Source organism: Nicotiana attenuata, unplaced genomic scaffold (genome assembly GCF_001879085.1).
Source record: "Nicotiana attenuata strain UT unplaced genomic scaffold, NIATTr2, whole genome shotgun sequence".
In the NCBI taxonomy this organism is placed as follows: Eukaryota; Viridiplantae; Streptophyta; class Magnoliopsida; order Solanales; family Solanaceae; genus Nicotiana; species Nicotiana attenuata.
In genome coordinates this window covers 269,734-281,569 of record NW_017670552.1, presented here as the reverse complement: position 1 = coordinate 281,569, position 11,836 = coordinate 269,734, and the positions used below count along the sequence as shown (strand labels likewise).

Below are 11,836 nucleotides of genomic sequence, written 5' to 3'. Positions count from 1 at the left end.
CCTATGTATCCCTCCGTGGGAAGTCAGTTTAGTGTAGTTATGTTACAGCTAAACCTTAACTCCATCGTCTTCAAATGTAGTACCTTTTGATTGTGACTGACTTGATAGGGCTGACTCTTCCGTCCATTTATGCCAAAATCAGAGCTCCGCCCGACAACACTCGGTAGACCACGTAAGGGCCTTGCCAATTTAGTTCACACTTTCCTTTCGCTTCTTCCTAATGGGGGAATATTTTCTTTAGAACCAGTTGCCCCGGCATAAACTGGAAAGGCATCACACTTATGTTGAATGCACTGGCCATCCTATTCTGATAGAGCTGACCACGGCATACTACATCCATTCTCTTTTCGTCAATGAGCATGAGTTGCTCTTGGCTGACCCGTATCCACTCTGCATCGTCTAACTTGGCTTCTTGGATGACACTTAAGGATGGTTTCTCAACCTCTGCATGTATCACAACTTCGGTTCCATATACCAATATGTATGACGTCGCTCCAGAGCATGTTCTCATGGTGGTTCGATAACTCAGTAAGGTGAAGGATAACTTCTCGTGCCATTGCCTGTGACTGTCCATTATCTTCTGCATAATCATCTTGATGTTCTTGTTGGATGCCTCAACTACCCCATTCATTTGTAATATGTAGGCTGTGGAGTTGCGATGGATAATTCTAAACTTCTCGCAAATTTCCCTCATGAGATCACTGTTGAGATTAGCTACGTTGTCAGTGATGATTGACTTGGGTATCCCAAATCAGCAAATGATGTTGTTTTGGACGAAATCTGCCACCACCTTCTTTGTGACGGCCTTGTAGGTAGATACTTCGACCCATTTTGTGAAGAAGTCAATGGCTACCAAGATAGAACGGTGCCCATTTAATACGGCGGGCTCTATTTGTCCAATTGCATCCATGCCCCAAATGGCAAATGGCCAAGGCGAACCTAATAGATTTAACTCACTAGGCAGAACCCGGATGAAATCCCCGTGGATCTGGCACTAGTGACACTTCTACACATAGTGGATACTATCACTTTCCATGGTCATCCAAAAGTATCCAGATTTCAAGTTCTTCTTGGCTAAGGTGATATCGTTCATGTGGGGTCCATATGTTCCTGCATGCATCTCTTCAAATAGTCGGATTGGTTCGGCGGCATCTACGCATCCTAACATACCAAAGTCTGGGGTCCTCCTATATAGGACTTCCCTTTTAAGGAAAACTGATTAGCCAGCCTCCTGAGCGCTCGATTCTGACTATTAGTAGCACTCTCTTGGTACTCTCTTTTTTTTGAGGAACCTTTTGATGTCGTGGTGCATGGTTACTATCTGGCTCTTCGCCCACATGAAAATAATATACATGTTAATCTTTGATTTTTACCTCGATAGGTTCCATATAATTCTTATCTGGATGTTGAATCATGGATGATAGGGTTGTAAGAGCGTCGGCAAACTTGTTCTACATCTTGGGAAAGTGCTTGAACTAAATCTTCGTGAACTTGTTGCATAACTCTATTGCATAGTGCAAGTATGGAAGAATCTTAACGTTCTTGGTGGACCACTCCCCTTGGACTCTATGTATCAATAGATTAGAATCCCCTATGACCAAAATCTCTTTGATGTTTATGTCGCTTGCCATCCTGATCCCGAGGATGCACTCCATTGAAAAACATTCTACATCCAGGGTATGACTCTGTGATATCTTCTTCGGTGAATAACACCTCTTCATCGGGAAAGTACTTAGTGAGCGGTTCATAATCCTTGTCCACTAGATTCTCTTCAAGGCGGTCGGCTAAAGCTTGTCCTTTGATAGCCTTCTGCATTATGTACACAATGTAAAATTCGATAAGGAGAATCTGCCATTTAGCTAGATTTTCTGTAGGCATCGGTTTTTGGGCAATCCAAGTCAAAGCACAGCAAGTGCACTCTATCAATGTTTTAGCCTCGCATGGTGTGAACTTCTTACATAAATAGTATATAGCATGCTCCTTTGTTCGGGTTTTATCATGTTGTCCCAACATACATCCAAACGTGTTATCCAAGACAAATAGGTACAACAATCGTGGCTTACCGGGCTCAACCGGCACCAACAGTGGTGGATTTGACAAATACTGCTTAAATCTGTTGAAAGCATTCTGAAACACTTCTGTGCACTTTATGGCAGCATCCTTCTTCAATAGCTTGAATATAGGTTCACAAATTATTGTAGATTAGGCTCTGACACGGCTGATGTAATTCAGTCTATCGAAGAAACTCATCACATCTTTCTTACCCTTGGGCAGTGGCAACTTTTGAATGGCTTTGATCTTTGAAGGATCCAATTCTATCCTTTTCCGGCTTACGATGAAACCTAGAAATTTTCCAGCAGGGACTCCGAATGCGTATTTTGCAGGATTCAACTTCAGACTATACCTCTGTAAACGCTCGAAAACTTTCCTTAAGTCGTCCAAGTGTTCTGAACTTTTTCGAGACATGATGATGACTTTATCCACATATACCTCGAACTTTTTGTGGATAATGTCGTGAAAGAGAGTCGCATGGCCCTCATGTAAGTAGCACCAATGTTTTTGAGCCCAAACAACATGACTTTGTAGCAGTAAACTCCCCAAGGTGTAGTGAAGGCTGTCTTTTCTACATCTTCTTCGTGCATCGGGATCTGGTGATATCCAGAGAAACAATCCACGAACGACTCCAGTTCATGTTTCACGCAATTGTCGATGAGGATATGAATATTCGGCAAAGGAAAATTGTCATTCGAGATGGCTTTGTTGAAATCTCGATAATCCACACATATCCTGATCTTCCCACCTTTCATAGGTACTAGGACGATATTTGCCAACCAAGTGATAAAATTGGTGACCCTCACTACATTCGCCTCCATTTTCTTGGTTACATCTTCTTTTATCCTCAAACTCAAGTCAGACTTGAATTTTATTGGTTTTTTTACTACTGGTCTACCAAGATCGGTAGGCAAGCAATGCAAAACGATATCAGTACTTAACCCAGGCATGTCATCATACGGCCATGCGAACACATCGATGTATTGTCGGAGGAACTCGACCAATTCTTCCTTCTACTCTACTTCTAGATAGATGTTGATTCTGGTTTTTTTTTACGTCTTCCGAGCATGACCACTTCTGTCTCTTCAAGGTTTGGTTTTTTCTTGATTTCCACTTGCTCGAACTCTTGTGGGAGATTATCTGCATAATGCACTCATCGTAGTCCTCATAATCTGGATCATTTTGCTCGAGGATTTTGTTATAAGTCATAATCGTGGAGCGCAGGTTTTTATCGTTTCGATTACCAAAAAGAAAAAACTAAGTGTAAAGGAAGCGATAAATTAGTTATCAATAACTTTAAGAAAGAAATTATTTTAATTTCATCAAAAGATGAACATCTGAGCATTCATAGAGGTAAATGACAAAAAGGTACAGACACAGTTCAGGCCTCAATTGACCGTTCACTTTTCTCCAAAATTTTACAATTCCATACTACCAAGACTCCTGGCGAACCAAAGACGGGCTGGCGGTCCAATTCCGTAAGTCCTCTCCTGGTTCAGCTTCCTAAACAGTCAGTATCTTGATATCAATTCCTTTGCAGCATACCTCAATCATGGTCACGAACAGCCTTCCCATTCCATCGATGATGTCGTCCTCTAGTGCTGAGCTCTGGCGCACACTCGAAACATGCTCTGACACAAAAGCCTTTTTCTCGAAGCTACCAGTACGAGTCTTCCCATTCGGAGGTTGATACCCTATGTGGGCTTTTCCTTTCTGCTCATTCGGCTCAATCGATTCTGATATCTCGTCTAATCGGGCTCCCAGCCCAATTCCAGGTCTGTATCCGTATTTCATAATTTCCCTCATGGCCATCTTTGATCTATACAGAGACTGCATTCCCAAGTTTTGCTCAGTCTCTTCAATTTCGGTGGTTTGCATGATCTCAACTACATTGAAAGTGACCCCATCTAGTCCTTCTATGAATGGGAACTGCATGTTCCTAATAAGCCGACTGGCTCCACTCGCCGTGGACTACGATCTCTTGACAACCCCATTCAAATTTCATACATTGGTGTAGGGTAGATGGGACGGACCCTGCCATGTATATCCAGGTTCTTCCTAAAAGTAACTTTTATGAAGATGAAATATCCATCAGTTGGAATAGTATACGAAACTCAACTGGTCCAATCTGCAGGGCCAAACAGATTTCTCCAATGGCATCCTTCTGCGACCCGTCAAAAGCACTTACTCTCACATGACTTTTCTTGGCTTCCCTCAGGTGGATACCCAACTCTCGTAGATTAGAGAGCGGGCAGATATTGACTCCAAATCCTCTATCAACAAGTACTCGAGATACCACTTTATATCCATATTTGACAGTGATGTGTGGAGCTTTGCTGTGACCCAAACCTTCGATAGGAAGATCAACTCTTTGGAAAGTGATCATATTTGCTTCCACCATCCCAATGGTCTCTGCCAGTGCCTCACTATTGGTGTCGCTCGGCACTCTCACCCCACATAACATGGAGTACTCTTTGTTCAACATCCTCTTCTAGAATTTTGCAGCCTCGGGATCCGTTACATTTCTTCTTTGAACCTACTCTCTTCCTAGATTCCCTCGGTTTGCATCCTCGGGAGTGTATCACCTCCAAGACCTAGTCATACCGTGAGCCATTATTGAATCTGTCATCTTGGATTTCCCCTTCAATTGATATGTCCATAGGACTATTTGTATTCCCGATCCTCTTCGTCCTTGGTAGTAGTGGTGGGCTATTCCTGGTAAGTCTGAACCATCACCGTAGGTTTCAATTGTACTATGATAATCGGAGTGCTTTGAGGTGGGACCCTTGTAGCCTCAGCATTTCCTATCGTGACAATTATTCCATTCAAGTCATATTCTTCATCCAAGGTGATCATGTTAGCACCTTGATTCCAGTGATTCGGTAGTGGATTGCGGTTCACATTGGACGGAGCCGGGGTGTACTGAATGGTTCCACTTCTGATCAATGAATCGATTTCATTCTTCAGCCTGAAACAATCTTCCATATCATGCCCAAGTACGTTTGAGTAGTACACACACCGTTTGGTTGTATCAAAATACTTTGAGGAATACTCAGGAACCCTTCCTTCTATTGGATGTATCAAACCTTCTCTCATCAGTCTTTCAAACAGTTGAGCTAGAGGTTCAGCAATGAGGGTATAGTTTCTGGGACCTTATTCTTCAAAATTTGGGTAGTGTCCGGGTGCATAGGTGGGTCGGTCGTGGTGGGTTTGGATTAATATGGCCTCGATGCGGGTTATATTGAGGTTGAGTATTGTAATATGGTTGCGTGTGGTAGACTGGAGCATAAGCAGGTGGTTGTGGGGAATGGTTTTTTGGAGAATAAGAGGTGTTTCCATGATGTGGATTGGGTTGATAATAAGGGATGACTACTGATACCTCTTTCTTTTTCTTCTTTCCACTACAGATTGACCTTGATTGGATTGCTTTACTCGTTTTTTGAAGCGCAGCCATGGATTGTACCTTGCCGGACTTTATAGCTTCTTCCAAGAAATATCTCATTTTGACCAGTTCGGGGAATTTCTTTCCCATCACACCGTTCATTTTCTCAAAGTAAATCCCTTCCCGGGCCCTGATGAAATACTTAGTCAATTCCATGTTATCCAACGAAGGTTGTGCCCCCGTAGCCTCTAATCTCCATCAACATGCATATTCTTGGAATGAATCGGACGGCTTCTTCAGTAGATTCATTAGTGAGAATTAGGAGTGATCTCTGTGCTGAATCGAAAGCGATTTGTGAAATCTTTCGCCAAATCCTGCCATGTCGTCCAGTTTTGCGGAAATTGTCGAATGTACCTAAGTAAGTGCTTCCTCTGTCATGCTTCTTATGAACAACTTCATTCTCAACATCTCATTTCTTCCCACTCCAACTAACTTGTCATAATAGGCTCTTAAGTGTGCATGGGGATCACCTGTCCCATCAAAGATAACAGACATTGGAGGTTTGTACCCTACTGGCATATCGACATTAGGATGGATACATAGATCCTCATAGTCTAGACTTCCGCTCCCCCGAACGATAGTGTGGCAGGATCTCATGATATATTTTCAAAGTTACCACTACGTCCTCCAGCCAGGCTATACCTTCTCTGCTTGGTCGGGCTAGCTCATCTTCCCCGTTGAGCCGCACATAATATTCCAGAGTGCACTACGAGTTTTGATCTATTGGCATTGTGACCAGATCATTCCACTCTTCTTGGAGCCTTCTTATCCTTAGTATTGGTATCTGTCCGTTGTACTCGTCCTCATACAGTGTTGTTCTCGTTTAGAGAGGCACATCCTGAATCAACCCAAACTGTCTCAGAAACCATAGGGGTGAGTATTGTCGGATGCCCTCAAGTCCTATCAACTCAATGAAGTATTTCTGAGGAGTTCTTAGGATTGCCCTACCGCCTAGCCATGATAGCCTCCAATTGGCCCATTCTCCACTTAGGTTATTCGTCATCTCTCTCCACTCTTCATGTCCGAGTGAGGAGACCCAAGGTCTCATCCTCTTGTTGTGGCTTCGGATCATGTTGCTGACACCCACAAAGTAGCCTAAATTGTGGCCTCTCGTTGAAAGAAATGTTCTCTGGCCCATATTTGAAGAAGCAAGTTACAGCTCTTAAAGAAATCATACCCTCGTGCACATGCAGACAAAGCCCTTAGAATCTGTGCTAACATCATAGTGTATATGGCGAAATCGGAGGGTCTAATTTCTCATCAGTTAGAGCGCTTCATAAGGTCACCTTGAAGGCTCGATGTCATGGTCGAGCATCCTTCCTCGATGGTCGTCGACACTCGACTTCATGGTAGCAATGATCACGGTAATGGGAGAAATGGGAAGTTCCCAAGGTATACGCCTAGGGCTTCAGAGTCTGCTGGTCTACTCTGAATCCGAATCATGGTGTCATTTAGCTTTACCATCTCCATATCTTTTGTAATTAATGCATTTTGTGTTATGTTGGGATTACCCTCCTATATAAAGGGGATCCTTGTCATTTTGTAAGAGGGGTTGCTTCAGTTACTCCATATGAATATACAGGAACATTCTCTCTGCTTTCTAACATACTTTCTTGTTATTATTACTTTCATTTATTATCTTCATACTTGTTCTTCATTTATTGCACACCATTGGCCATAAAGAACCTCTATTGATTTTATTCTAACTGTTAGTCACACCCCGATCGCCCCCGATAGCTCATTATCGAGCCACAGAATCGACCTCGAAGGCCCCGTATCGACAAGCTCAAGGCCTCAATTGTCAGCCTCTCGGTTTGATTATCACCTCATCTTTAACTCCTATTTAGATTCTAAGTCTCATATATATAGCATCAACTGCTTAACAACTAGTATAAAAATAGATCACGTATTTTTAGAGTCCCATAATCAAATTTAATTGTAATTACCATTTTCACGTTAAACAGTTTTGCGCCCACCGTGGGGCTAAAAATAGTAGTGATTATTTTCTTGCTGGTTTTAGTATACAACGCAAGTTATCTTTCACGCTTTTTCTTGTCCAAAGATCTTTGATTTCAGGTCGTAATGTCTGATTCAGTAAACAACAATATTGAGAATCACTGATACAATGTTGTGGTTGTTCCAGGTGTTGGTGAGCCACCACAAAATCGTGAGAACGCACCAGGACCGATTCCGGTGGACGGAGTCTCATGCGACGCTTGACACATCGAAATAAGCTCCCACGCTAACAGGAGTGTTTACCGTGAAAATGGTAACAACAATTAAATTTATAAATGGGATTCTAAAAATGCGTGACCTATTCCCGAGCTAGTTTGGAAGGGTAATTAGTGCTAAATATGGAGTAAGACAGTAAAGATCAAGCTAGCCAAAATAACAATCGAACCCATAAGGGGGCGTTCCCGGGCTTAGAACAAGCCAGTAGATACCTTGGGGCCAGGCCTCTAGCCTACCTCGGGCCTATCAGAGGAAATCTTATCGAGGGTAGTCGGGAAGGGGATAACAAATAAGTATGTGTATACAAAGCTTTATACCGTCAATCTTGAGCTAAATGACGAAGAACAAATGCTAGGGCAACCTCGGGGTCCAAGAACACAATTAACTTAGATTAAAGAGAGAGAGAGAGAGAGAGAGAGAGAGAGAGAGAGAGAGAGAGAGATAGATTATTGCTTATTGGAGAAGTGGAGCAACATCAGTCCCTTACAAGGTGCGGTGAGCCTCCCTTATATAGGCGAGGGGACTCGGTAAAATATGCATATATTATTTACAAAAGTAGAAAGATGGGACGGCCTATTGCACGTCATCTCAGTAGGATACAGATTAACTAGCACTGTCAGGTGTAGCCATGTGCTTCGGAGGCATCTCCTCTCAACCTGACCTCGGGCCCTGCTTCCTATGATTCGAACCTCGACGAGCCCCAAGGCTGAGAACTCGATCGTGGCCTTCCATCCTCGGGGTCTCGAGGAAGGCTGCCAAAATTGTCTTGATAGCGAAAATCAAGTCTTTTGATTTTTACCGCGTACAGATAGTCTCCGCGTTTCTCATGATGAAGTGATGGGGAACGATTCTGACACACGACTCCTCGAGTTTCCTTTGGTAATGCTATAATGGCGATTCAGATCGTGGCGCAATCCTTCGTAACCGTTGGCGTTTCTCATAGATATCTGCTTTCGAGTTTGCTCTATTTCCTTATGCTTTCATGCCCTTCGAGGCTCTTCAAATTTATTCCTTTGTATTGCGGATTGGTGATATTAATCTTGGACGTGAGTGTTTGCTTTGATTTCCTGCCGATTGACATGGGCTTTTTTGGTCCCATTGTCGTCCTTTGGGACAACTTTGGGTTGGTCTGACGGGTTGGTGCTCTTATGAGTCTCCCGAGTTATCCGGAGATCGCACGTTGAGTTCCGGGGCCTCTAGGGGCACTGCTCCGGATGTTGGTCGTCTTCGGGTACCCCGGAGACCTTATTGATCTGGGCATAGATGGTCCTTTCAGGCCACATAACATAGATCTCTGGTTCTCCTTTGGCGCTTGTTTACTTTCACGCCCTTCAGGATTTTTAAGTGCCTTCTATTGCTTGTGGGCCGTTATAACTTGGTGTGATAGCTTGTTTTGGTCCCCAGCTGATTGACAAGGCTTTTTCCTGCTTTCTTTTTTGTTGCACTTGGGGTTGGCAAGGGACCGACCAGATAGGCTCGAGCTGCCGGGGCCTGCTGGTTTGTTTGGAGATCTTGCATCGAATTTCGGGTCCTTCGGTAATGATACTCCGGATGAAGGTCATCCCTGGGTGCCTCGATGGGCCCTGTTGATTTTGATGTGGATAACTCTTTTGAAGGGTGGCTTCCGTTGGCTTCCGTTCGAAGAGTTTGCCTAGATGCAGGGCACTTCTTTGGGGCCTCGTAGAGCTTTGGAGATCGGAGCTTCTTAGGGTTTGCTCTTTTGGGGAGGGAATTGTGATCCCGGGCGCACGCCTTACGTCTGGCTTCGGCGCCCTGGAGCTTATCGTGACCCTGCTTCTTGGTGGACGGAGGCTCCAAATGTGATACACTACCTGGAGCATGGAGATGATTCGCGTGGATCCTCGAGCTTGGTCGTCCGTTGGAGGATGTTTCCTGGGTCGAGTATTGACCCGCCGACCCGTATCGAGGCCATTGGCTTCGTGGAGCTTACATTTGGTAGGTGACTTCGTCGCTGCTTTTTGTATATAAGAGGGGTGGCTTCGGCCTTTTTGTGAGACTTCACTATTTTTGGGCAACTGTTCTTCCGTTTCGCAACAGGGCTCCCTATCTTCTAAAGTGCGAAAAGCTTCTGTGCTTCTTTGCTTTATTTTGTTAGTTCTGCTTCAGTAATGGCGACCACTTTGGAACCGTTAAGGCAAAGGACGGGGGATGCCATCCCCGGTGCTGGAGAGTCGAAGGGCTTCGCTCTGGAGACGGCGTCCTTAATGAGAGAGGAACACCTGGAAATGGCAAGGAAATACTATGGGTGGAGCGAGGGGATGACACTGTGGGTGCTTGAGCGTGTACTTATACCCTTTTGTATTTGGCCCTCTTGATAAGGTCGTGCTCGACTTTTGCTTGAAGTATCGCGTTACCTTGGCGCAAATTCATCCGTCGCTTTGGCAGACGGTGCTGATGATGAGATTTTTTGCAGAGAAGGCCGGACTTGAGTTCACGCTTGACCATCTCATCAAGCTGTATCGGCCTTTCCACCATCGAGTTCTGCCAACCTTGAGGATCGCTTGGCCACGCCCTTCGTCGTTGATGATGATAAAGGGGGAGATCAAGGGTGGGCCAGTTGGTTTGTCCGAGTCAGGACGACCGATGTCATCCCAGTGGATTTCCTACCGTTCCCCGAAGGGTCGAATTACGCGCGTAAGTGAGGCGCTTTTGTCATTCCTTTAGCTTTTGTTCATTGCAAAAATCGGCCAAGTAATCAGTATTATTCCCTTTGCTGCACCAACTTCATGGGCGCCGGGCCAAGTTCACGATTTGCCCGGCTGGGTTCGGAGGCTGGTAACCCATTCGTCTTGCAATGAATGTAGGTGGCGAGCTATGTCTCGCATCAGGTGGGGAGTGGATCATCAAGGTATGCGCGTATGTTGCTTCTTTGTCGATATGTTCCTGAGGCGGTATTTTCCGATCTCATCTACGCTGGACGCGTTGTTTTGCAGATATCGGGCGGTTCCTTAGGGCGAGGCAGCATTTTCCCGGAGAAGAGATAGAATCATCGGCTTCCGAGCCGAGAGACGGCAGCAGCAAGAGGGTCTGAGACCCACCATGCGAAGGAGCTTCTAGCGGCACTGGTCGGGCTCGTATTTTTTAGGACAGGGCATCACCCGAGTCGGCTGTCCCCGGGGTACCTATTTCTCAGCGAGCGGCTCCCTCGAATGAGCATATTATGTCCGGAGCCGGTTCTTTCGGGGTTGCGAAAGCAGTATTATCAGGAGTGTGTTCTTATTTGGAGAAAACTTGCCATCTTCACTTTGAGGTGAGTTCGTGCATAATTCTCTCACACCCCGCATCTTCCTCCCCTCATTGAATCTTTCCTACGCAGGATTGTGATAGGCTCAAGTTCGAGCTGCTTCGTCAAAAGACCAAGTTCCAGAGGCTTCGGGATGAGGGAGAATCCCTTAGGCTTCTTTGCAAGGAGAAAGAAGTTGAGCTGCAGCATTGGCGATATGAGGCGTATCGGAGCTCGAACTATGAGAGCTATTTGATGGAGCAGGTAATTTCCTGCAGTGCGTTCTTCTCAAGGGTGAGGTGAACCGTGTCAGGGCAGCTTGCGAGGAACTAAAGGGCCAAGTGCGGGCTCAAGCCTTGGAGGAGGTGAGCGCTTCAGCCAAGATTCCTTCCTTTGAGGCCCAGCTCAACTTATCCTGAAGTAATGCCAAGGTTCAAGCGGATATGATCGAGAAACTGGAGTCTGACCTCTCGAAGGTCAGGGGTGAGATAGTTGACGCCCGGGCGGAAGCGCCGCTGAGCCGAACCAGGGCGGATCATGAGATGGCGACTTGTATAAAGGAAGCTGCTGATGCCCAATCCGAGTTGAGGCAAGCCCTTGATTGTGAGAAGAGGATCGAGGAATATGTTCGCCGCCGATCGCGGAGAGAAGTGTTCGAGGAAGTTGGACCAAAAGGCTTTATCCTCTCGGAGGAATTGGCTCAAGCAAGGGCGGACGAGTGCGATGCTCGGTCACTCCTCGTGGGCGTTGCAGAGGGCTATCTTTACAGGTTGTAGCCCCATGGCACAAAATATAGCTCCTACTATTTTGTAGCTTGGTCTCCGACGCGCGCAGAGCGTGCCTGTGGGTGGAGAATGTTTTTGTCG

The 11,836-nt window shown here is 45.4% G+C and overlaps 1 protein-coding gene across 1 annotated transcript; it reads right to left on the bottom strand.

The window, feature by feature from the left end:
• Window positions 1-217: 217 nt before the first annotated feature.
• Window positions 218-631, bottom strand: LOC109240863. The gene has a single exon (XM_019407546.1). It carries the CDS (start codon window positions 629-631, stop codon window positions 218-220), a length of 414 nt encoding a protein of 137 aa, XP_019263091.1.
• Window positions 632-11,836: the final 11,205 nt, after the last annotated feature.